The sequence below is a fragment of the Protobothrops mucrosquamatus genome, unplaced genomic scaffold, assembly GCF_001527695.2.
Source record: "Protobothrops mucrosquamatus isolate PMUCROS unplaced genomic scaffold, P.Mucros_1.0 scaffold4, whole genome shotgun sequence".
Taxonomy (NCBI): Eukaryota; Metazoa; Chordata; class Lepidosauria; order Squamata; family Viperidae; genus Protobothrops; species Protobothrops mucrosquamatus.
In genome coordinates, this window is record NW_015386391.1 from 2,018,002 (window position 1) to 2,045,218 (window position 27,217).

General features: G+C 41.9%; 2 protein-coding genes across 2 annotated transcripts; both read left to right on the forward strand.

The window, feature by feature from the left end:
• The first annotated feature begins 4,364 nt into the window (after positions 1–4,364).
• Positions 4,365–11,700, forward strand: LOC114922195 (coagulation factor IX-like). The gene is made up of 6 exons (XM_029282947.1): positions 4,365–4,463; positions 6,531–6,672; positions 7,914–8,039; positions 8,760–8,947; positions 10,055–10,169; positions 11,156–11,700. The coding sequence occupies exons 1-6, from the start codon at positions 4,365–4,367 to the stop codon at positions 11,698–11,700; spliced, it is 1,215 nt and encodes a 404-aa protein (XP_029138780.1).
• Positions 11,701–12,398: 698 nt separating this feature from the next.
• Positions 12,399–24,212, forward strand: F9 (coagulation factor IX). The gene is made up of 8 exons (XM_015832430.1): positions 12,399–12,507; positions 17,135–17,298; positions 18,147–18,171; positions 18,367–18,480; positions 19,315–19,443; positions 20,500–20,714; positions 23,205–23,319; positions 23,668–24,212. The coding sequence occupies exons 1-8, from the start codon at positions 12,399–12,401 to the stop codon at positions 24,210–24,212; spliced, it is 1,416 nt and encodes a 471-aa protein (XP_015687916.1).
• Positions 24,213–27,217: the final 3,005 nt, after the last annotated feature.

The window sequence follows — 27,217 nt, forward strand, 5'->3', positions numbered from 1 at the left end:
TTAGAAGGATGGTGTGTGGGTCATATCTACCTTGGACAATTCAAAGCACAGCTCTGGAAGACTGTTTCCAAAAAGCTCCGATTAATCTCTTAAGAATGGGAAGGAAATCTTTTTTAAATCCACAGCAGGGAAGTCCAATTTAATCTAAGCTTTGCTGACCCATAATTGCTTGAGGTGTGCTAAAGAGCTCCCTGGGGCGTTGATTGGAACAACCATCTTCCTTCACCCCACGCAGCTGGTGTTTATTCTGCGCTCTGAAAATCCAAGGAATTTGTATCATTGATTTGTCACAACATGGTCCCTTGGCTGCCTCAGCCTCCATGTGCTGAGCTTAAACAAACACTTATTTCTCAGCTGTAAGAACTCTTGTGATGTAGTAAACATTTCCTTTCTGACTCTCCGCCCCTGTGGCCTTCTTTATGTCCTCAGATGATCTGAAAGTGGGGTCCTTGTTGCTCTCTGAGCTTGGTGGTCTACTTGCAGACATTTCATGGCCCAACTAGGTGACATCACCAGTGCTAGAAGGGAATGGTTTTTGTGGAGAGGAGGAGGAGGAGGTGGAGGTGGAGTTGGAGGAGGAGGAGGAGGTGGAGGAGGAGGAGGAGGAGGAGATGGAGGTGGAGGAGGAGGAGGAGGAGGAGGAGGAGAAGGAAAAGGAGAAAGAGGACTGTGGGGTCCTTGGTGCTCTCTGAGCTTGGTGGCTTTCTTGAAGATGTTTCATTACCCAACTAGGTAACATCATCGGTGCTAGAAAGGAGTAGGGTTTGTGGAGAGGAGGAGGAGGAGGAGTGTGGGGTCCTTGGTGCTCTCTGAGCTTGGTGGCTTTCTTGCAGACATTTCATGGTGACATCATCAGTGTTAGAAGCAAGTGGGGTTTGTTCCCTATTTATACACCAGTGGCTTGCCCTGAGTGTTGGTGAGAATGTTCTTGGTGGTTCCTTTATTAGGCTATGGTTTCCTGCTTGGTGGTTTGTCAGAGTTGGTAGGTCCTTAATTGGGGTATTGTTCACTGCTTGATTATTGGTCTAATGTTAATCTTGGTGTTAATCTCTGCTCCTCTGGGTGTTGCATGCTGATGAGCTATTGATTTGGTCTCCTTTGTTGAGTGAGCCACATCTACTGTACCTTCGACAAACTGGTGGCAATTATTATTATTAAATTATTTGGCGGAGGTGGGAGTAGGTAGAAGTGCTCTTTCTTTTACGTAAATGCAGTGTTTTCCAGATTTGATTAGAGGTACCGGCTTAATTAACCAGCTTCGCACTGTGATCGTCCCAAAGAAATCTCAGATTTCCCCAGTGAGGGATCCAGTTCACTTCTGTAACAGTGTTGGCTTCAACTGAGCCACTCCTTCTAAAAATAGACAAGAGCTCCTTAAAACAAAAACAAAAAAAGATCTATAAACATTATTTGGGGGAGGAGAAACCTGGGGGGGTGTGTCTTAAACAAAAGGCACTCATCCTGAGGTTGCAATAAAAGGCATTTCAGCCCTAGGAACGGCCAAGAAACTCTCTCTGTCCCACAGGCTGCTCTGTAATTCCACCTGGGATGTGAAAGACAATGGACTGGATGTCATGGAAACCAAGAGGAGAAACCTCATTTTTGCAGCAGTCGCCGTGGCTGTTATTTATTTAATTTTGATAAGCTATTTAACAACAGACAAGGATGCCAGGGTGGGAGTGATATGTTGGAAAGGTGCCTGCAGCGATGCTATAAATAGCCCACTGCTGTTATTTAAATCTGTCTATGTATGGTAACATTGGCCACCAATATCTACAAACATCGTTTTCTGCATGCCTGAGTGATGCAGAAAACTCTAGGAAGGTTTTGTTTATTGTGGTTTTTTTAATCACTGTCCGCCACTCACCTCCACTCCGCAATGGGGGAAAACATTAGTGGGGATTTCAATGCTGAGACTGCCCAGCCAATTTCAGGGCTGACCCTCGGGAAAACATTTTGAAAAAAAAAAAGATTCTTGAAAGACTGTTGTCTGTTTGGAGGAGGAGGAGGAGGAGGACTAGGAAATGGAGGACAAGTAGAAGGAGGAAGAGGAGGAGGACGTGGAGGAAGACTACTACTAGTAGTAGGACAAGCAGGAAGGAAGAGGACAAAGAGGAGGGAGAAATGGAGGGGGAGGACAAGGAGGAGGAGGAGGAGGAGGAGGAGGAGGAGGAGGAAGACGACTGTGGATCCTTGGTGCTCTCTGAGTTTGGTTGTTTTCTTGCAGACATTTCATTACCCAAACTAGGTAACATCATCAGTGATCCTGTTTTCAATTCACTGTGTTGTGTATACTCACAAAGCCTTCTGTGTGGTGGAAGGCTTAGTAGCTCTTCTCCACTTTCTTTCCAACATCTTCCTCCAAGTAAGAAGGCTAAGATTTATTGGGATACAACGAGGGGATTATGAACGACTTTTTGCTCCATATCTTCCCTCTTCTAGTTCTGCTGTCCATTCAAGGAGGACGACAGAGCTGGTGATGTGAAGAATATGAACATTTTGCTTCTCTTTCCTGAAGAAACGGGAAGGCGGGAGAGCCGAGCATTTTTGAATAGAGAGAGAAAGAAAAAAAAAAACCCCACAGAGAGGTAAATAATTGAAAGGCAGCATTAGGGGACAATGAAGTTAGCCAGGCTTCATAACAGGTAGGAATTTTGAGAAGGCAGGGGAAAAAAAAACCCCTCCTCTGAAGGGACAATGAGCCCATGCCAGAACTTGGTTTTATCATTTTGCTCTTCTGATGAGATTCGCAGTGGCTGTCGCAGTGCGATTTTAATCTGTTCCTGCTTACAGGTGTGAAAACAGGTGTTATATTACCTTCCTGCTGAGACTCTTGAGACTCAGACAAAACAGTGTGAGATTTTTATGAGTGTGTGTGCACGTGTGTCTTGAAGCAAACCCACAACCCCACATTTTCCTGCAGGCTAATTAGACTCAGGTGCCACCTTTATGGGGGGGTGGGAGGGGAAAAGAAGACGGACATTTCTGCCTTTCTGCACCTCCGTAAGAATTCCTCCTTTGCCTTCTTGTCTGTCCTTGTATTGGTGAGATGCACTAACCTTTTGTACCTGAGCTCCTTCACTGCTCGGATGATCTTCGTTATTCAAAACTGAGCCGGTGCAACTCATTTGCAATATGAGAGGAGCGAAAAAGCCAGAGATATTCAATCTCTCAACTCATGCGCCATGCTGCATTGAATTGGCTTAGCAGGCACCCAAATCTGCAAAAGGATTAAGTGGAAAGAGGGAAGAATTCACAGGGGAAAGGCATCAATCAGCCCAGCGACTGTAACTTTACTCTTATACGAATCCAGATTTAGAGTATGGTGGGTGTACATTGGAGGTGGATTATGGATCGCATAGTTATGGATGCCAGAGAAAGAAGTCCCAACTTTGGAGGAGAATTTGAGAAGCAAAGCCTATTTTGAAATATTGGTCCAGATCAACCGGCGCCCAAGGAGATGTTTAGGAGGAATTTTTGTCTGATTCCAAACTGCTTCATCAGCTCTTGATTAGAAAGAATTGCTCTGAGTTCCCTAATACCACCAAGGAGAATGAAACTTGACCCACTTTTGACCAAAAAACTGCTCAGAGTTTCTGAATCTGATCTAAAGAGTTTGCAATATGAAATTGGAAAGGACTCAAGGACAGGAACCAGAACAGGCAGTCAAGATAATCACGTTTGGTAGTGGATGGATGGATGGGCCATCTGTTGTCCATCCTTGGATTTCAGTTGACATCTTCCTCTTTTATTAGTTGAGACTATATCTATTTTTCCTGCTTACATTGCGTTACCCTTTCATTCCAGATCCCTTTCACTGGCACCATTATCCTACATCAAATCTTATTTTTTTGGCTTGATTCATTGTAGTTGTCAATTGTTGAGACCAGAAATCAAACTATCCTGAAAGAAACCAGAAACAAATCAAGAATACTGCTTACCAGAAAAAACATACTTGGATATGCTTATATAATTAAAAATGAATCAACAAAGAAACTTTTGTTTGGTCTTTCAAGAACCAAATAAAAATTTCCTAGCAGTGAGTACAATCAATCAGTAGAATGGCTTGCCTTCAGAAGCTGTGGGTGCTTCAACACGGGAGGTTTTTAAGAAGAGACTGCACAGCTACTTGTCTGAAATGATATAGGGTCTCCTGCTTGAACAGGAGGTTGGACTAGAAGACCTCCAAGGTCCCTTTCACCTCTGATATTCTATGTTCTAGTGCTATATTTAGAATTCCATCCATCTATCCATCCATCCATCCATCCAAATTCTCAAAACAAAACACTGAGAGATGAAATGAATAAAAATAAATATTTCTTTGCAACACAGTCACTTTTCTCTTTTATATACTAAATATCCCAATGACCTCAGCTGTTCCTCATAGGCCTTGGGTTCCAGACTTCCTAATAACTTTTGACTTCGCTGTACCCTTTTTAGAGGACCTGGTTCCCAGCCTCCAGGTGCATTCCAGCAATCACAGACTACAACCAGAATTTGTAGTGATCTGGATACAAAGCTTCTGTTAATGCTGCCCAGCCTTAAAATACATTTAAGTGCTTTTTTAACCGTTGAGAACATTATTAGCACGCCAGCAGGATCTGCCGGCTTGATTAATTACTCACAGTATTTACTCATCTTTTAGCTTGCCTTGGTATCATTCAACAAGGGAAAGGGCTTCTGAATGGAGACCTCTCAAAGCTGTTTTTGCATTTATTTATTTTTGTTTGGAGAGTGCTAGGCCAAGATTACTTTAACTGAATTATTGCAAATCACCGAGAATCATGAGCTAGATATAAGGGAACTCGCTGTCTTTCAGAAGTTTTGGTCTTCAGTTCCCACCCTTCTCCTACACCACAATCAAATGGTAGAATAGGTCCATCAACCTGTCTATGGAGATTCTCAATCGTCCAGGATATGGTTGTCCCCAAGGTGCTTTTTTCAAAACTGGATTTTCTTGATTTTTTTTCTTTGAAAATGTTTGGTTTCTTTGCTTCTGGGATGAGAAGTGAAACATTTTCAAAGAAACAAACCAAGAAAGTCCAGTTGTCCTTTGAAAAAAAAGCACCTTTGGGATGTCCATCAGCATGCTTATGAAATGGAAGAACCAGTTATTGACCAGTATAGTCTTCATGGGCATGACTGGATGGGAAAAACCCTTTTAAAAATCCCTTTTAGCAGGGTGATGTCCTACAGAAACTAATGCACCTTGTTTAGACTGATGTTATGCAACTGGAAAAGCCCACGGAAGGACCTTGGAGGGAAAAGATGACCTCTGTGTTAAGCTCAAAGCAAATATGTACTTGCACTTTGGAACGAATGATCCAGAGGTGCCCATTCATGTGACATTAGCAAAGCTGGTCTGAAGTTGAAAGAAAATGGCTCACCGCTGCTTTGCCTTGATCCTCGGATTGCTGGGATGCCTTCTTCTCTCCGACTGTGCAGGTTGGTTCCCTTTTCAGCTAAGTTTCTTTCAGCTGGAGATGAAAGCCTGGTTCGGTCACCAATTAAGGAATAAGCCACTGGAAATGAGTTTAACTTAAAGCTTCTAAAGACAGCACAGATATCAGATAGACAAAACAACATCCTTTCATTGCAATTGCAACTTTATGCATAGTTGCTTAAATGGAACTTGCTCCCAAGTCACCGTGTATAAATTAGATTTGCAACCCTAAACCTTTTCTACTTATTTGATTTATGTGGCCTTTGCATCTATCCAACCCATAAAGTGTAGATTTGGGAAATTGAAAATGGAAAAAGAAACAGATTATTAAAACATGCTGTTATACGAACAAATGCCAATTTAAAAAGTTAGAATAACATTGATAATAATGGAATTAGTCGTCCCAAATGTATATTTCAAATAGAATTTGGGTTGTTTATAAGGAGTTTACACTGCAATGAATCCCCAACGCATTGGTATTCTATTTGCTGAAAATGTTAATTCAAAAAGGCTAAATTACAGCCTTCATAAATTTCTGTGAATTCCTTCTGTTCATTTTAGGGTATTCTATGTTACTATTGCTGTTGATAAGGATTACCGAGCCCCTGTGGAAATCTCTTCTATTGATAACTAGCGATAAAAATCACTAGTCCAAATTGGAAGTTTAATTATTATCTTCCTGGGGAAGGTGGTGAAAGATTGCAGAGCTGCCTTTGATTTTATCAACTGCATTTCATAGTTTAGTCTTTTGATATTAATCAGTGAAATTTGCAACAAAATAATACGGTTTGAAGATGTTCCTTGTCTCAATAAAGACAAATCTACAGTCCTCCTGTGAATGTTAGGCTAAACGAAATAAAAATATTAGGTAGTCATATTGCCAATTAAGTATTTTCTTTTTTTTAAATTCCATTCTAAGCTAGTATGAAAGAGGCTGCATGGTTCTTTTGGATAAAATAATATACAAAAAAACAGGATGACAGTTATGAAGCAAAACTGAAAAACCTCAAACGTCTTTAGATATTTTTTGGGTGTTCACCAAGAGAACATTTGTGTCTATCACCTCTCATTATTTTTCATGCTGTAGTTTTTATTAATCAGCAAAAGGCAAGCTCTGTCTTGCACCGATACAGAAGATATAATACTGGACAACTTGAAGAGCTTCGTCAAGGGAATCTTGAACGAGAATGCCTTGAGGAAATATGCAATTTTGAAGAAGCCCGAGAAGTGTTTGAAGATGATGTTAAAACGGTGATTATAGGCATCAAGAGAACTTAATTTCTACTTCCTTCTTTCTTCCTCCTCCTCCTCCCTCCTCCTCCTCCTCCTTCACTAACAAAATGCCTATTAATCAAACAATTTTGTAATTGCAGATCACTCAGTTCAGATTGTTACACAGCCACTATCTTGCCCTTTCTGATCCCTATCCTGATCAGGGTGCCATAAATAGGTTTTTCCAGAAGAATTTCCTGGTCCTGATTTGAGTTGGGATGGTTGGGTGCCAAATCTTTTCATTTCTCAGGAATCTACGTAATTTATCAATGCATAGCTTGCAAAATAGATCCCCTAGATCTAGGACCTTCAAGATCAGGTCCAATATGACTTTCTTCAATTTCAGTAGGCATCACTTTATTCTTTCAAGTACCTATATAGACCAATAAAGTCTAGAAACTTTATTTAGATCTGAAATCAAAGGAGATACTCTATGGCCAGGAGGACCTTCTCAAAGCATGAGGCTTGTAGATCTGTTGTCTAGTTTATGGACATGGTGAGGGACAGGGTATACCCGAAAGACGATGAGATTATTATCACATATGACGTTTGGGTCTGAATTTAGAATCGAATCTATTTCTATTTGAATGCAATGTTATAAAATATTGGGTTTTTTTTGCAGGTGGCCTTTTGGAAGATATATATTGGTAAGTGTTCCTTCAAAAAACCATCAGCACATACCTGGCAATCTAGGTCTCAATTCAGAGAAGACTCTGGACTTATCTACCCCCTCCTTGTGGAACACTTAATTTTTTTAGCTGGCCACACCCCCTCATCACCTTTTTAGGTAAAGAATGTGGGAATCCAAGATTCCACTAAAAATAAAAAACCTAGATAAAAATCATCAGGTGTCTGGAAGGTAAGTGGCAAAGGAACTACTAAGTTCTGCCAGAGATGTCCAACCATGGCAATTTAAAGACCTGGGTGGGGAATTCTGAGGTTGAAGTCCAGAAATATTAAAGTTTCCAAGGGTGAACCCCCTGCTTTACAATAGAACAGGAGTCAGGACCAGGGCACAAAGACCTTCTTGGAGTAGAGGTGTGGGACCTCCATTTTTCCATCTTGCAGGGAACGTTTTCATTAGATGGAAAGTACTTTGGGGAAGTAGACTCAAATCCAAGTATCCAATAGAGCAACTTCCTTGCCTCCCTCTCATCCCAATAAGCTTATTCTTATTCTTTCCCTTTCATCATTAAAGATGTTTGCTCAATAAACAATGGAGGTTGCGAGCAGATTTGTAGAGATGGGCAAAGAGGAAGGCCCGATTGTTCCTGTGTTGATGGATACAATCTGTCAGAGGATCAGAAGACCTGCGAACGATCAGGTAAAACTGGGGGTTATTTCTTTATCCATTCCATTTCTATAGCTGCCCATCTCAATCATCTTTCATTTGAGAATCTCTTTTGTCTCTGATGCATTGAGACTGTGGTTGTATGACAACTTGGCAATGAGATGCATTGCTAAGATGGTTTGACTCACCATGCCAGAACCTCTGATGGGTCACATCAGTGACCAAGCATCTCCAAACATTATCCTTCTTAGAATAATATAGAATAACAGAGTTGGAAGGGACCTTGGAGGTCTTCTAGTCCAAACCCCCTGCTCAAGCAGAAAACCATCTACTATTTCAGATAAATGGCTGTCCAATATCTTCTTAAAGACTTCCAGTGTTGGAGCATTCGCAATTTCTGGAGGCAAGACATTCCACTGATTTTGTTCTAAGTGTCAGGAAATTCCTCCTTAGTTCTAGGTTGCTTCTCTCCTTGATTAGCTTCCATCCGTTGCTTCTTGTCCTGCCTTCAGGGGCTTTGAAGAATAGCTTGACTCCCAATTCTTTGTGGCAACCCCTGAGATATTGCAACACAGCTATCATGTCCACTGCTATTATGTCATTTCTTGGCCATTGCCTCCTTCTCTCAGAGAAAGGATGTTGTGTAGCACCGTTCCCATAAGAATCATGTGGTTATCAACCCCAACTCTGTTTTAAGCATGCACAAGACCCAGATTGTGGTTGGACAATTTGTTTCTCATCTTCTCTTTCCAGGACCCTTTTCTTGTGGAACGATTACATTTCCAGAAGCCATAACACCCAGTGTCTCACCGTACCAGAGCTACGTCAACAATACCAAAAGCCACCAAGAGAAGACAAACATTGCTCAGACTATTCTCCAGAGAATTCCTACTCAAGACTTGAATCAGTTTAACAGCTGGAAAGGAGAAGTCCCATGGCAGGTAGGCAAATTAAAGTAGTGGTTCCATCACACGCTCTGCATTCCTTCGGGTTGCATCACATCTTCTTGTGAAGAATCCGTCAAAATGATCAGTTCCTTGGGTTGAAATTGAATAGAATAGAGTTGGAAGGGACCTTGGAAGTCTTCTAGTCCAGCCCCCCAGTCAAGCAGGAGAACCTATACCATCTCAGACAAGTGACTGTCCAGTCTCTTCTTAAAAACCTCCAATGATGGAGCGTCCACGATTTCTGGTGGCAAGCTGTTCCACTGGTTAATTGTCCCCACTGTTAGGAAGTTCCTCCTTAATTCCAGGTTGCTTCTCTCTTTAGTCAGTTTCCAACCATTGTTTCTTGTCCTGTCCTCTGGTGTTTGGAAAATAGTTTGACCCCCTCTTCTTTGTGGCAGCCCCTCAAATACTGGAATATTGCTATCATGTCATTGTTATGTAGGCCAAACTCAGCCCCACCTCTTATTTTCCTTTAAGAGACTAAAAAAAGACATCATTACTCTCAGAGGAGGAATTATAGGTAGTTCTCAACTTGCAACTGGTCACTTAGTGATTGTTTGAAGGTATGATAGATAGTCCCCAAAGGTAATTATGAACCAGTTCTGAAGGCCAGCCCTCCTCTCTGAGGTCACATGACCACATGTGCACTTGGCAACCTGATTTACAGTTGTTTACTGTGTCTTGCAGTCACATGACTGCACTTTATGAAAGCTGGCATTACTTGCGATTTTCGGTAAAAGCAGCCCATAGTGAACAATAGATTTGCTTTGTGAACAATAATGTCCCCTTTATGACCACTGCAAAAAAGGTCATAAAAATGGGTCCGGTCACTTGATGGTCTGCTCCACGACCATGATGACTTACAATCGTAATGGACAGGTTCTATAGACAGGTGGAACTTCAACTCCCAGAATTCCTCAGGCAACATGGGGAAGTCACCAGAGAACTAGATTGTGCTTGGAAAGGATGAGGGTAAACAGGTTGAGATTTAATCCAGGAAAAATGCAAGTATTAATGGGTGGGAAATGTTCAGCCTTTGGAAGATCCTCTGTCCTGGCTTTGCACATTTGTCACAATCTGACACAATTTATCTGCTCCCAGGTTTATATGTTCAGCTTCAAGGGAAAAGGATTTTGCGAAGGGGTGCTGATTAGTGATAAGTGGGTCATCACAGCAGCACATTGCCTTGACTATAACCCTCACACAATCATGGCAGGTAAGGAAGCAATCATCTATGGGTGTGCAACCTTGGCAACTTTTAAGAACTATGGACTTCAACTCCTAGAATTCCTCAGCCAGTCTGGCTAGCTGGGGAATTCTGGGAGTTGAAGTCCACAAGTTAATTCTACTTTGTTGTAAAGCTACATTAACAGAATCTTGCATGTCTGCATGTACAGTTCTTGCACTGTCATCTTTACAGCCTGATAACTTAGGAAAGGTCCCTCCTGACCTTCTTGCTCTGTCCATTATGCAACTATAGACTATGCCCCCTCTTATCTAATCTAGGTTGCATCTCGGTCTCCCTAGATCATTCTCGTAGACCATTACACATTGTGACTGTACCCAGATCCAACTAGGATTAGAGGAGGTTTATGTAGCCAAAATAATTAATAGCAGCCATGTTGTATAAGCTTAAAAGAAAAGCCTAACCTAATGTTAACAGCTTTTGTGCTGCTAACCCAGAGAAGAAGTCCTGGAACAGCTTTGCAACATCTGGACTGACCCTAGAATGCCATCTTTCTGTTTCTGTTACTTTTCACTCTTGAACCTCCCCACAGCAATAGTGGGGGTGGTGATAAGCCTCTCTCTCTCTCCTGCCTAAGATAGTTTGATCTAAATGCGACTGGGCTTCCCTGAATTTTTAAAGCTGAAAGGGAGAGTGTCTTATCCCATCCTTGGAGATGATGGGAAGCAATCAAAGATGCCCACTTCCCATTTGACCAGGTCATCCATGATCATGTGCTGCTGGCTGAACAATTATCCTAAGGTTGAAACTTATGTGGGTCAACCATGTCATCTGAACCCTGGTCCTGATGCCTTTTCCTTAAAAAAAAAAGTATTTCAAACCATGTTCCTTCACTGCAACCACCTCATTGAGTTGCAGATACCAGCTGTAGGTACAAGATACATCTCTTAGATGTGATGCAGCTTGGTCAGCCTGAAAACACATCTAATGGGTTTGTGGTTGTTCTCTTGAATCAGGAGAATACAACACCGGCGTTTTTGAGCACTCTGAACAGCTCCGTCAAGTCCTGAGGGCGGTCCAGCATCCTAGCTACAATGCTACCACATTTGAAAATGATCTAGCTCTTCTGGAGCTAAACATACCATTGGTCCTGAACAAATACGTCACCCCAATTTGCATCGGGAACCAGGTGCTCACGGAGTACCTCCTGAAGCATGGAAGAAGCACCCTGAGCGGCTGGTGGCAGTTCGACTATTTACAGAAGGTCTCAAATATCCTTCAACGTGCAGACATCCAATACGTTGATCAGGTCAAATGTCTGCAGACGAACGAGAGCCAACTTTTGCCCAATACTTTCTGTGCAGGCCATCCTACCTTTGTTAAAAGGGTCTATCATGGCAACAGTGGAGCTCCGTTTGCTACAGATAGGAATAACACGTGGTTTCTAACGGGCATAGCAACTTGTGGAGCGGAGTGTACCGGGGATGAACCATACAGTATCTTCACTTCGGTAGCAAAGTATATTGAGTGGATAAACAATGTGATAAGAGGGGAGCAATGAGGAAGAGGCACAATGTAGTCTATCAGTTTCCCATTATCTCCTGACCATGTGAGGGAGGAGAGATATATGATTCCTAATTTCTTTGTCACTTTCATTTAATTTTAGTACATACACTCACACAAAAATGGATCTTGCTTCATTCTGGGGATGCGGGGGTATTATTTTCACTGAAATCAGTTCCAATTTGCACAGAAATTAGCTGAAAACATAATAAAAGGTAGAGGTGGCAGGATTAAAAAAAAGGGGTTGGCCAATGAGCCTGAGAAATGGGTTGAAATGCTGAAATTTGTATGATTATGAAGTATAATGAAAGTAGAAATAAATGGCAACATGAAAAAGATCACTGAAGGGTGTGTTCTTATCTAGCTGTTTCAATAAGGTGAAAATGTGGAGCCTTTGGTGCTCTCTGAGCTTGGTGATTTTGTTTCAGATGGTTCATTACCCTACTAGGGAACATCAACTAGAGGAGGAGGAGGAGGAGGAGGAGGAGGAGGAGGAGGAGGAGGAGGAGGATAGTGGGGTCCTTGGTGCTCTTTGAGCTTGGCTGTTTTCTTGGAAACGTTTCATTACCCAACGAGGAACATTATTAGTGCTAGTGAAATCATCATATTAGAATATAGATTTAATATATGTTTGCAAGAACATTGGCAGCCTAGATCCTTTGGATTTATTTATTTAGAAAGATGCAGCTTTGAACCATGAATGGCGTGGGTTCAGCCAAACATCCCTTGACAGAAAACCTCATCAAGGTTAAAGCTAGCCAGTTGGATCTAGTGTTTAAAGTCCCAGGCTACAAATCACGAGACGGTGAGTTCTAGTCCTACCTTAGGTATGAAAGCTGGCTGGGCCAATCACCAGGAGCCTGAGAGTTCTAATCCCACCTTAAGCACCTTTGGGCCTATCACACTCTCCCAGCCCAACCTACCACACAGGGTTGTTCTTGTGGGGAAAATAAGAAGGGAGAAGCATATTATGTATTTTTGCCACCTTGAGATGTTTATTCAAATAATAAAGGCAGGATAAAAACAATTTAATAATAAAGAAACTAACAACTAGGATTAATGTATTAAGCAAACACAGCAGCTAGTTTTTTGAAGTTTTTTTTAATAGCAAGGGTACTTATATACCACTTCACAGTCCTTTACAGCCCTCTCTAAGTGGTTTACAGAGTCAGCATATTTGCCCCCAACAATCTGGGTCCTCATTTTGCCGACCTCACAAGGATGGAAGGCTAAGTCAACCTTGAGCCGGTCAGGATCGAACTGCTGAACTGCTGGTAGCTGTCAGTCAACAGAAATTAGCCTGCAATACCCCTTTCTAACCACTGTGCCACCAGGGCTCTTTACATGGTTTTTCTGGTCAAAAATCAAAATGGAGGCATTTGTGGGTAACTGATCTGAGGAAGGATTTTGGGTGGCCGCGCGCCTGGGAATTCTAGCATCCTTTTTTGCAGAACGGGGTGGACATTTAGCCAAACCCTTCAAAAGGGGGACTGCCATTGGAAGACCAGCTGCAGAAACCCATCCAGAAAGATAACCCAGCAAGAACAAATATTGACTTGCACTTTGGAACTATTGATCCTGCGGCTTCGTATCACCGAGCATCAGGACACTGTTGTGAAGTTGAAGGAAAATGGCAAACGGCTTCTTTGTTCCTGCCCTGGGTCTGCTGGGATGTCTCTTCCTTGCTGAGTGTGCAGGTCAGTCCATTTTACATCTGTTTAACAAACATCTGGATTTCTGTTTTGGCTTGGGCGAAGAGAAACACATTCTGCTTTTGATGAGGAATCAACAGCTCAAAGCGAACTGCCTGTTAAGGGAGGGAGGGACGAGGGTGTACTTACAGGTAGAATTTCTGTTGTTAAGCAAGACAATTGTTAAGTGAATCGCGCCCACTTTTATGTCCTTTTTTTAACATGGTTTTTAAGCAAATTGCTGCAGTTAAGTGAATCACATAGTCACTAAGCGAATCTAGCTACTTCCATTGATGTTCCATGATATCTTCTCCATAGACACCTGCAAACAGTACAATCACTAGCTTCTGTTTTTGTATAAAATAGAATTTCTAAAGAAATGTAGGAGAATAGAATAGAATAGAATAGAATAGAATAGAATAGAATAGAATAGAATAGAATAACAGAGTTGGAAGGGACCTTGGAGGTCTACTAGTCCAGCCCCCTCCTCAAGCAGGAAACCCTATACCATTTCAGACAAATGGTCGTCCAGTCTCTTCTTAAAAACTTCCAGTGTTTAACATTCACAACATCTGGAGGCAAGTTGTTCCACTGATTAATTGTTCTAGCTGTCAGGAAATTCCTCCTTAGTTCTAGGTTGCTTCTCTCCTTGATTACTTTCCATCCGTTGCTTCTTGTGGTTAGATCAATACGGGACAAATAAGCCAACTTTCTCATCTCGAAAAGCGGTTTATTTTTCCTGAAGTTAAATGGCCCTTCACTCTATGCTGTAGAAAATTGGTTGAGATTCATTTGTTTTTAAATTGCAACACCAAGGGAAAACATTAGCTCTGAGGACCTCTTTAGAGCTAACCCAGGCCAGTAACAGCGAAGGGCAATAAATATAATTATCTCAGCGTTGAAGTACGAACTCCAGTAGATATTTAACACAGCTTGGGATATTTTGCAGGATGAACACGTCAAAAATGCTTGCTTCTGCATCAATTGACTCTTTGATTCCTCTTACTGACATTTTGCATCTACTTTTAGGATGATAGAACATAATCAACATGCTTGAATGTTGTTCCATGGGTTTCTGAATGTCCTCTTTTGTTAATTTTAAGATGCTCTCATAGTGAGATAACAAAAAAGACAATTACTAGCATTAATCATTAATCATTAAGATGATTAATTAGAAAAGAAGCTTCATATTGACGTGGTTGTTACTTGTAGAAATACTAGAAAAATGGTTATATTCAATTATCTGTTAAAATACTAAGAAATGTACTAACTTAAGGTTGATAAAAGAAAATATTACTGGGAGAAGAAAAAATCAAGAAAAGCAACTTTGTGGATTATGGAATTATAGAAACTAATTGTTATTCACACACACACATATAAAGACAATTATGAACAGCCCCCAATCAAATGTCGGTGTTTGTAGGGACCGCTGTTTTCATTCAGGAAGTTCAGCCTTTGGCTGTCTGGATTGGTCTACCTTATCTTGTACAAAGAAGTCACAGGTCACAACCGGAAGCTTAATTATTAATCTTATTGTGGGGAACGGATTATTAGCTTTGGGTCCAGCATTCGGAGGGCTTCTCATACCAAATGCTGCATTCTTCTGATAAACATAGCAGACAGAGCTTGGGGAGAGGATGAATACTTTTTCTACACCCCCAAGTATTGTAACAGGGTAGTATAAATACAAAAGGATTAGCTGCGGCATCCCCAGGGTCACGTGATTTATATTCGGATGCTTGACAACTGACCCACGTTTATGACCGTCGCAGTGTCCCGGGGTCACATGATCCCCTTTTGCAACCTTCTGACAAGCAAAGTCAGTGAGAAAACCAAATTCGCTTAACGACCGTGTTACTAATTTAAGAAGTGCAGCGATTCACTTAATAAATGTGGCGAGAAGAGTTGTAAAATGGGGCAAAACAAAACTTCTCACTTAGAAATATAAATTTTGGTCTGAATTGTTGCTGTAAATTGAGGTGTCCCCGTATTCTGCTTTAGGAGATTTTTACGCAGATGAATGCTTCAGAAAGGCAATCTGATTCGATCGAATTGCTTTCTGTGTTGTCCTTAAAAAACCTTTAAGGAAGTGAACTAATGTCAACTCCTTGTAACTTTGTTGATGTTGTTCAGTTGCTAAATTGTGCCTGATTCTTCGCAAACCCATGGACCATAGCAGCACACCCACATCCTCCCCCCCATCCTCCACTGCCTCGCAGAGTTTGCCCAAATTCATGTTCATTGCATCAATGACACTATCTAGCCATCTCATCCTCTGTCCTCTCCATCTCCCTTGTAATGTGTTGCGCCAAAAATATAAGTAAATTGGTGGGTGAACTGGGATTGGAGGAAGACATATACCCGTGTGCTATGGATACTACACTATACTTCCGTGTCAGAAGCACTAAAGTGCTTCTATAGTGAAAGGATCAGCTGGTGATATCTCCATTGCCCAGGGGATGCCCAGTTGGGCGCTCCTTTCATGTCCCCATTAAGTTGCCCAACGAAGTGGTACCCATCTTTCTGCTCAACGTTGCCCACTTTCAAACTGCTGGATCAGCAGGAGCTGGAGCGAGTGACGGGAGCTCACCCTGCCCATGTGGCAGTAACTGGGTCTCAAACATGAGCCTCCAGATCGTCAGCCCAGCATCCTAACCACACAAGCCAACACATTCCTGTATGACGGATCAAGTGGTGATGTAATGGCTGAACCGTACAAGTGGCAACTGGTATTTTCCAGGCAAGAGAGACAGTGGCCCGTGATCATTTAACTTGGAAAGGTGGGAGAAAACAGCCCAGAGTGGAGTAGACACCGGATCGTAAAGCGACATTAAACTTTGTTCTGCAATGCAGAGAGCGGCTCAGCATTTACGATTAACACATCGTTCTTGTCTGCAACCCAGAGTTTAATTGAGCTAAGTTGTGTCTGTGGCTTGCTGCCAAAGCAGCCTGTTCTTGAATAACAAATTAATGGTTTGGAAAGCTGAGGTTTACTGCTCCGGTATCAAACTTGAATATTTGGATGCTGATTACAGATAGTCCTCGATTCATAACTGGTTGCTCAAAGTTACGACAGATGTTCCTGACAGTTAGAACAATTAACCAGTGGAACAACCTGCCTCCAGAAGTTGTGAATGCTCCAATACTGGAAGTCTTCAAGAAGAGATTGGACAACCATTTGTCTGAAATGGTATAGGTTTTCCTGCCTGAGCAGAGGATTGGACTAGAAGACTTCTAAGGTCCCTTCCAACTATGTTCTTCTATTCTATTCTACTTCTCCAAAGCTACATATGACCCCTTTTTCAAAGTTACAACGGCTACACCTCCTGCAATCATATGATCACATTTTAGTTGCTTGGCAACCCGCTTGTCTTTATGACTGTTGTAGCATCCTGACCACAATTTATGATTTATTTATTTTGCTGGGGTTTTGGCCTTTACTTCCCATTTCTGGCAAAAAAAAATATCCATTGGGGGAAACTGATTCGTTTAATGGCTGCAGAACCTGCTTAACGACCGATGGGAAAATGTCAAAAAAAGAAAGAGTCACGTTTGGTCATCTGATGCCTTGTCTTATGAGCACAATGACTTATAATTGTAATTCCAGGCTCAATTACAGTCGTAAATCGAGGACTAACTTTATGGCCTCATCCCAATCTCAGAATTGCTCAGGGCTAGATCCAAGTACTATCTTTTTGGCTCACGCTGGCTTTCTTCTTCTTCTTCTTTGGCATCCTGAAGTTTTTATAAATCAGGAAGAAGCCAGCACCGTTTTGCACCGATACAGGAGATTCAACACTGGGCGCCTTGAGGAAGTCCTCCAAGGAAACCTCGAACGAGAATGCATGGAAGAGATATGCAACTACGAAGAAGCGAGAGAAATATTCGAAAACGATGAGAAAACTGTGAGTCGCCTGGCGGGAAATCTGAGGTTTTGAGGAGGGGAGGAGGGGCCTTTAGGTCATAGGATTCATGGCTCCTTCAGAAAGACCACACCCCCCACTGTTAAATCCATAGAGGGTTTGTAATATTGATTTAGAAGTTGGGAAGTGCTCCAAGCTCAGAGGAATATCCTTGATCAGCCTGGAAAGTTACTTGCGCAAGAGACAATGGTCTGCTAAAGTAGCCCAGATCAGCACTGGATTTTGCAGAATGAGGTCCATTAAACAAATGCTATTGTCTTCAAATAGGCTTTGTTTGTTTTTTTAAACTACGTTATCAACCTTCTAATTTTGCTGGACATGAGAAGTGGCCACTGACTCTGATGCCAAAATTGTTGGCAATCTTTTTCCAGTAGCGTTTGGGATTCTATATTCTATTAGTTCTTGGTTCTGATTTATTAAGGTACTGTATATCTTTGCTTAAAGACTGCCTCCCTCCCCTCCCCTCTCTCTCTTTCCTGTGTTCTGGAGGTTTTGTGTGAATGCACCTTCCGGTTTTCTAACTAGACGTGCACCAGGCTAAATTGTTCTAAGGGTAAAAGTCCTCTCAGTGTCTCTGGAAGGAAGATGGAGACCGCTTCTTTCTAAAGTGCACCATCAATGATTTGATTTGATTGATTTGCAGTATTTGTAAATCGTCCTTTTCAAAAGAACATCTCTGGATGATTACAGCAAGGAAACAATAAAAATTATGAACTCACAAAGAACCCTGTGGAGTATAGAAATTTTAAAAAATGTTGTCACCATCATCTATTAAAAATAAACCCTATATTTAAAAGCCTTTGAATCCCATGTTTCTGCTTTCTTTGCAGATGACATTTTGGACAGTCTACATGGGTAAGTGATTTCTTTTCCCCCCTTCTCATTTTAGTGGTACGATGGAGCTCATAGTTCAAAATAAAAATATTTCTGTTCCAGTCGGAAGAGAACAGACAGTCTTATGGATTAATTGACAGGGTCACTGAAAAGCGATGAATAAAATAAGAATGGAGTCAACCACCCTGCGTTCATTGTCCATTCTCTTTTTCAAAGATGGAGATCAATGCGATCCCAACCCCTGTAAGAACGGAGGACGTTGCAAAGACGACACAAATGACTATGTCTGTTGGTGTCCAGGTGGTTTTGAAGGAAAGAGCTGTGAACTCGGTACGTTGAGACCTTACTCTTATTCTTTTATTATGACTCAATGGAGGGGTTTTTTTTCGCTTTTCCTTTTCAGCAAATGGCAAAACTATCTGGGGTCCTAAAATTAGGTGAGGGATTAGATGGACATCCCAAGATTGAGAAGTCAAAAGAAAAAAAAAAAAGGGGGGGGGAGAAAAATCATAGAAGACCAAAACAGGCGACTTCTCTTGCTACCAGAGTTGAACCCAATTTGAAGACTTTATCTTCAGAAAGTCTACATATTTTATGGATATTAAATACCCTTCAATATGTCTGTGGGTATCGGCATGTGTTGCTGAGCTACAATTCCTGTTCTTTCACTTCTGGCCATTTTAGAAGTTGTAAGTTAGCAATATCAGGAGTGTCACTTGTTGTGTGTCTTTGCTGCAACCCCCCTCCCCCATGCACATGTATGCATATGTATGTCAGTTCTGGGTCCATACAAACCTCAATATACTCATGTTTTCTCTCTCAGGCAGTTGGGAAATAAGCTTTAGATTAAGATTCTTTCAATCTGTCCATCGTGATCTTTCAAATTCTTCTGTCTTCAGATTTTAAGCTTTGATTGATGGATTATGTGCCATCAAGTCATTCTGAGTGACTATTGAGATCAATTTTCCCCATGAGGATCTGTCCCCAACTTGATCCTTCAGATCTTCCAACAATGCACTCATCACCATTGTAACTGAGTCCATCCACTTTGCTGCTCGCCTTCTTTTCCACCTTCCCCAGCATTACAGCCTTCTCTAGGAAGTTGGTTCTTTGAATCACGCGTCCAAAGTACTTAAGAGGAATATCTGATTTCCTCCAATATAGATGCTACCTGCAAAACCAAAAATGGAGGATGCAAACAGTTTTGCAAGGACAATGAAGCCGGAAGAGCAGTTTGCTCCTGTGCCACAGGATACAGACTGAAGGAAGACATGAAAACCTGTGAACCAACAGGTAGGGAGAATGTCTAGAAAGCAATGCAAAAACTGCAAGAAATGCAAAAATTACCCAGAACAGCATCTTCATGGTGGGTCAGGCTAAAGGCCTTCTTAATTCAACGTTTTGTTTCTCAATGCGGCCAACCAGATATTTCCTGGTGGTCTAATGCGGTGTTTCTCAACTTCAGCACCCTTAAGATGTGCGGACTTCAACTCCCAGAATTCCCCAGCCAGCATCTCTGGACTTCAGCTCTCAGAATTCCCCAGCCAGCATCTCTGGACTTCAACTCCCAGAATTCCCCAGCCAGCATCTCTGGACTTCAGCTCCCAGAATTCCCCAGCCAGCATCTTAAAGGTGCTGAGGTTGAGAAACACTAGTTTAATGGAAGTTTCCAAAGTCCTTTTAGTTCTACCCTGTGGTGGACGGGAAAAAATATTTATTCAATTTGACACCCAGTACTCTGAGACAGGAATAGGGTTTCCTCTGGCAGTGTGTCTTTACGTCTGAATCCCAAACAATCAGGGATTCATGCCTGGACACCGATTGCTTTAATACAGATTGGCTGAGAAAAAAAAAAGTTGCTGGAAGACAAACAACTGATCTTCAACCTTAAGTTCAGGGGAGGAAGATGAAAGATAAGCAACTCTTGAGCATTGGAGTAGCTATTTTCTTACTTGTGTTGTTGAACTCTTAAGAATTGTAACAGATCTCCTTACCAACCTATGAAAATCTTCTTGGAATCTAATAGTTGATCTTGCTCTATCTTTGGTTCAGAAGAAGATTTTCAGGAGCCCAGTTTTTCTCAGGCTCAAACAACCAGTCGCCCATGAATAGCTTTACTCAACAACTTTATAGACTTCTACCTGTGTTACAAGAATCTTCCCAGACTACTTACCTTTCTCTAGGAATAACCAGATAAGGTTTCATGAGTCTTGGGGAAGAACAGGCTTATGCTGCTTATGGCTGCCCAAGGATTCCAAGCTAGGACCTCGCTTGACTCCTCCTTCCAGCCTGAGTGGCAGTTTCCCAACAGTTTTCCAACTGTTTCCCCCCCTTTTGTGTCTTCCTCAGTGCCCTTTCCCTGTGGAATGATCCAAGCTCCAGAAGCTAAGAGTAAATTCACTCGCGCCCATCCATCAAACTCATTTGATCATTGGATCGTCTCAAGCAATGCCACTGATGACGGGGAAGAAGGCTACAACCACACTCAGGTTTCCTTTCATTTGGCGTCCAATATACGAGTGGTTGGCGGCATGGACAGCAAGAAAGGAGAAGTTCCCTGGCAGGTAGGCCATTGAGATGTGTCCACAATTGTGTCAAGACTGATTCACCCTTTCACTTTCATTTTTTCCTTCACTCACAGCTTGACACAAAAGGAAGGGGTGGCGGAATGCAAAGATGAGTGGAGGGTATCTAGGCAACTGAGGCATCTCTGGAAGTTTTCAAGGACACCGAGCGTGGCTAGCTGTTTTCGCATAACAAAATGAACAGAAGTGATTGGTGGACATAATGGACTGTGGGTGGCTCAGAGGGAGAAGGGGGAAATAACTATGCTTCCGTTTGCATGGGAAATCCAGAGCTGGTTTTGCTTCTTCTGTGCCAATGTAGTTTTTCAGTAAAGCATTAAACTCTTGGTAAAAAATATGTCCCAGGAATTTCTTTTTCTGGAAATGCCAACTGACAGTTGACAAATTGCTCCAGAATTGCTGCTCTCCATCAGAGCCATTGCAGAGAAATGATACTAAATGACAGTTAGCCCTCACTTAGTGACAACGTGGACTAGCAATTCAGTCACTGAGTGAAACCATCACTAAGTGAAACTGTGAATGTGCTTCTGACCTTACTTCAGTTTTCCTTTGCTTCACAGATCTCAGAAGATTGTAAAAGGAAGGAATGGTTGTAACATCACTATAGGAACTGTAAAAAGTCCAGACTTTAAGCAGTCCAGTCGCTAAACAAGGATTATCCTTAGTTTAATAAAGCCATCTACTGGGCCAAGGATTAGACATCAGACTTCGCTCAGGGTCTGAGCAACCCAGAATAAAATGGCATGATTTCTTGAATGTTTTGAGAAACACACTTTGTTAATTAGGGTTTGAAGCAACAGCTGGAGAGCTCCTAAACACGGCCACCCTATACAGGGCCAAAATTGCTCTCCGTACAGTCATATACGTGTGATGTGCCCATGTGGGGAAACAGAAACCGTATATACTAGAGGTGTCCAATCTTGGCAACTTGAAGACTTGTGGATTTCAACTCCCAGAAATCCCCATCTGGGAGTTGAAGTCCATAGGTCGTAAAGTTGCCAAGGTTGGACACGCTTGGCATATACTTTTTAGCAAACAAGTACTCTCCTTTGGATGTCAGCAGTTTAGCATTTCAGTTGCCTTTCCAGATTCCCAGATTGTTAAAACATCTCATTGTTTTGTTCCATTGTTTTGACGTTTCTTTTGGAAAAATAAGACTCAGATATAAAGCAAGGTTTGACAAGCTGATCCATTTCGCTGCAGTTGGAAAGACAGAGCAAAGGATTTTAAACTTTCATTCAATATCTTCAACTTCCTTTCTGGGTTCTTCCGGAGAATTTCAAGCTCCCTGTGCTGAAACTGACCAGACTGAACAATTATTTTATTTCTATTCATCAGTGTTCAGCCACTTCTTATTGCTTCTTCTGGACAAATGCACCAGGTTAATGCATGCGACTGTGTCCCTTCCCCCCGCCCCAAATCATGCAATTCAAGGACATGGTCAAATAAAAATAAAGATTAAAAAATTGAATTAAAACACATCCCATCTTTATAGCCCCAAAGTCCTATGGAAATTCTACCAGAATCTTGCTGAGAGTTAACATAAATTATGCTTTGCCTAGTTAATTTCACTTTGGTGCCATCTAAAGGCAACTGTTCTCATTACTATTTTAAAAGAATTGAGACCCGTTTCCAAGAATATTTATTACCCATCATAATATAATAAAGCACATTCTGATGGATTGGGAACAGGTTATGTTCTTTTTGTTCTTTCTGCAACACATTCATCCATGGCTTGAATTGTTTTATAGCATTTTACAACCCTCCCTGGAACGAAAAGGGATGCTGTAATAAAATTGCCTTGACTTTCATGTACTGTCCGGGGAGCTCTTTTATTAATGGGTCCAAAATCTGATTATTGTTGACAACACCGAAATGCTGATTAACCAAGGATATTTTGTGAATGGCCAGAAACAACCTGGCTATCTATCTACAAGGCTTCAAAACAGTTCAGAGGCCCTTACAGAATGCTCAATAGTCAACATTTCCTTGTAGTCAAGTTTCACACTCAACTCTTCCCAACTCAACTTCAAAGCCAACTATTGATGGCTTCATGGACACAGCTACATCACAATAACAATATGGAAGTTTTCTTCTGAGATACTTCCTAAATCTAGCTTACAGCTCCAGGACTTTCTGGTAACCAACCTCTCATCCAAATACTGGCCAACCCTGCCTCTGCTTAGCTTCCAAACTTAGACAAGGTGTGTTAGGTGCTATCACCTGCTAAGATATTCATTTGCGCTGCCCAAAATCCAGATTTCTAAGGCCATCATCCAGTAGAGTTTGGGCTCCTGTCTGTCTTCCATCATGTTCCACCAGATGGTTTCAGGAAGCCCACAGCCTAGAGAGACATGAGTTCACCTGAATTTCATTACCAAGATTTTGGCTTTCCCTTGCAATCATTGAATTACTCTGTTCTTAACCAACAGTACTTGACTTTGTATGTTTTTGTTCCCCTGTTCCCAGGTTTATTTGCTCAATTCCGAAGGGAAAGGGTTCTGTGGAGGCACCATCATCAATGAAAAGTGGATTGTCACAGCAGCTCATTGCCTTGAGTTTCACCCCCAAACAATTGTCGTAGGTAATCCATCAACTACCTGTTGTGTTGAAATGCCCTTTTCCTGGCTATATATTTACTTAGTGTGTCAGTGACTTGGTTTGTGATGAAATCCAAGAGGCAGTGGTGGAGGAAGAAACAGGCAGAAGTAGCAGGCATAGTTAAGCATTAACAAACACGAGGGGGGGGGGAAAATCTCCTGCTTTAATTATGTTAAATAATCTTCTTCTTCTTCTTCTTCTTCTTCTTCTTCTTCTTCTTCTTCTTCTTCTTCTTCTTCTCCTTCTCCTTCTCCTTCTCCTTCTCCTCCTCCTCCTCCTCCTCCTCCTCCTCCTCCTCCTCCTCCTTTTTCCTTCCTCTTTCCTCCTCCAGGTGAACACAATGTCTATGCTGTGGACAATACCGAACAATACCGCAACGTGGTTAGAGCAATCCCTCACCCTACCTACAATGTCACTAACAAGTACCACAATGACATTGCCCTCCTTGAGTTGGACAGACCTTTGGCGTTCAACCACTATGTCATCCCAATTTGCCTTGGAGACAAAGAGTTCACCAACAACCTCCTTAAGTTTGGACTGGGCACCGTGAGTGGATGGGGGAAGTTGGCTTACCAAGGCAGGCAGGCGAGCATCCTTCAGGTGCTGCAAATCCGGTTTATTGACCGACCCACCTGTCTGAGGAGCAGCAGTTATCCCATCTTGCCGAATATGTTCTGTGCAGGTCACCCTGCTGAAGTCAAGGATACTTGCCAAGGGGACAGCGGGGGTCCATACACCACGGACATTGAACACATATGGTTTCTTACAGGGATCACCAGCTGGGGGGAGCAATGTGCAAAGAAGGATAAATATGGAATCTACACCAGAGTTTCCAGATACGTTAAGTGGATAAGAGAGACCACCAAACCGACATAAATTAATCCAAAATCCAAATAGAGTTCCTCTTCCTTTCTCAAGAATCATACAGTTATGGAGCAGGGTATTCACACAGAACTGTAACTGCTTCAGAGAAATAGATTTAGAAAATTAAAATCAATTGTATATAAGAATGGGAAAGGCTGTTAGTCCAGTCACTTGCTCGGCGCTGGAATCCTGTCTATCACACAGCGGGGGAAAAAATGATAAGGGAAATACTATTTGTATGAGCAAAGAAAAATCATGGCACAACAGCCCAATGGGTAAAATACTTAATTTGGATCACTAAGTTTGAAATTCAAGAAGAGAGGCTGGGTGGTTTTTCATATGTTCCCTACCATTTATTTTTTTTAAAAAAAATATGTGTTTCGCAAGATTGCTAACAGAGCTAAATACAGTATTGAAAAGCACATGGGAAAATTAACAGGCATATGCATTTCGACGCTACATTAGCTCTCAGTGCAATGATGATGCTTTGTGATGGAACACAATAAAACCAGCAATGAGTTGCAACATGAGAAAAAAGGCACCTCTTTCTTCTGAATCCAGGAAGCCAACCCAAAATTCGCAGCACAAAATGAAAAGTCTTCAGATACATTTCTTTATTTAACAAGGTTCATAATTCTTTTTAAATATAGAGTTAGCTCATTCTTACAATGACATTTACAGAATGCTTTAAATAACTGGACAGGGAAGACATAGTCCACAGTTCAGGATCACAGCTACATTTTACACCAGCCTATTTTTAAGAGGCCCTCAACGGTTTGTGCAAAGTTTTCAAAGTTTAGAAGTGCAATCCTATACGCATCTACTCGGAAGTAAATCTCAGAGCACAGCCTAAAACATTAGAGTCAGACTTGCTTACGTACGTAGGTAAACCGAAGCATGTACAGTTTAGAACCTGGTAGACAAAGGTTTAAAAAGATTGAACGGTGCTGTGCACGTGAGGACAAACACTTTTAAAAATGGCCTTTATTTGGATTATCCAGGCCTTCCGACCGTAATTAACTTATCCCCGTTTGAAAAGTGTTCTACTGTGATTTCAATGGTGGTTCATATACAAGGGGAAGGAAGGGTATGAAAATGGCTTGTTTGGGAATTCTTGCAAGGAATTCCCGCAGCAGCAGCAGCGTGATCTTCAGCAGACTAGGAAAGTGCGTATAAACGGAGATTAAGAGAAGAAAAGTGCAGCAACATTTTCAGAGGTCCAGATGGAAGCTGGGCTTCTTCAAAAAAATTATATACCCCCCCTCCAAAAACCAGATGTGAGACATAGAGGAGAACAGACCAATGGCCACTTATATCGACAGTGTTCTTTTTAGGCACACCACTCACTGCCCTGAGTGGTTGTGAGTAACCTGTCACAATAGTTACCCTGTGATTAGAAATGCTTTGGGAAGTTAAATCTGTAACCATTGTCTGTGCACACCAAGTTACCTGAGCCTACAAAGAAAAATTAAAAAATCATGAAGGTGCACAGGTAAATAAAGGATGGAAACTCCCTTAAAAAAACAACAACTACTGTACAGTCCTTGCCCAAATACAAGTGCATTCTTAAAGAGCTGAAATATATAGTCTGACTACTAACAAGGACAATCTTAACACATATAGTGCAAAAGGTTCCTGGATTTAGTTATGGCACATACGTTCCCCCCCCCCATTACCCTTAAAAATTACCCTGCAAACTTTGAGAGACCCTTGGCTTGGCCCATGTAGAGGAATCCACAGTGAGATGTCTACAGGCTGGATTTGCCAACTGACCAAGTCTTCAGACACAACCCATGGATGTCTGGTGCTTTAGACTCTTTATAGCAAAAACAGAAGGACATGATCTCAAAGTTCCTGCAAAACCTACTGAAGTTTGTCTTGTTAGGGCAATTATTTCCTTGAGACCCACAAGATCTTAATCAAGGCCAGCCAATCCCAGCAAAGAGTGGCTGGAAAAAACAGGAAGCACATCCTTCAACCTTCCCCAAAGCCATGGAAGAGTCATATGCCTTCTCAAAGGAAACTCAGGAGATGCTGTAGAGAGGAAGATGAGGTCTCATCCTTGGGTCAAAAGCAATAAAGCTTTTCCAGAAGTAGGGGAAGGAAAGAAAATGAGAAGGAAGAGGAAAGAATGGCTCCCAATCATGGTCCCACTTGGTGAGGATGTGATGTTTTGATGAATAAAAAAGATAAAAGTTTCTTTCAAGTTGAGGACAACTCGTGATGCTTACTGGGATACGTCCATAGAGTTTCCTCAAGAACTTTGCCATCATTTTCTTCTGGAAGGTTTTTCAACTTCCCCTCTAGCCTAGCCCCCTGATATTCTCCCATCCAAGTACTAATCAGGCTTGATCCTGCTTAGCTTCTGAGGCCAGACCAGAACAGCCAAGTGCTGTCCTTTAGTTAGGATGACAGATGACGGAATAAGTCTAATTGCCCTCTTTGTCCCTTGTTACCATTCCAGGTCTCCACTGAAGTATTCACAAAGGGCTGGGCCTTAATTCGTTAAATTCAGGGAGAGCTTAACTTCCTCATCCTATTCTCGCCAGCGTCTAAAAAGCAATGGAGAGCAGCATTATATGTCAGAAGGCACGGAACCCAGAACGCGTGGCTTCTCCTCATATTCCTAGCTAAGGGATGAATGAATCGTAAACACAGGTGTGGTTGTCCAAAGCTACCAAAAAGGAAATCTTGACCTGCCTCTTTAGCAGAAAGACAGACAGGGATCTAAATTAAGGCTATTTGCACACAAGCTCGTAATGGAAAATCTTTAAAGTGCATAGGAAGTGCAACTGAGTGCTTTGCAAGGCTACAGATCAATTTTTTGGAGCAATAATACCCTCCCTCTCCCCTCCCTCCCTCCCTCCCTCCCACCCCTCCACCCCCACCCCGATACCTGCACAATTTTATCAAGCAAGCCTGCAAAAAGTTGAAACTCAGATCTTCCCCCTCCAACTCCAGTGTAAATGAGAAAGCTTGATTTCTACTGATGCAGGCTTTCATGGTCAGTGTCAATC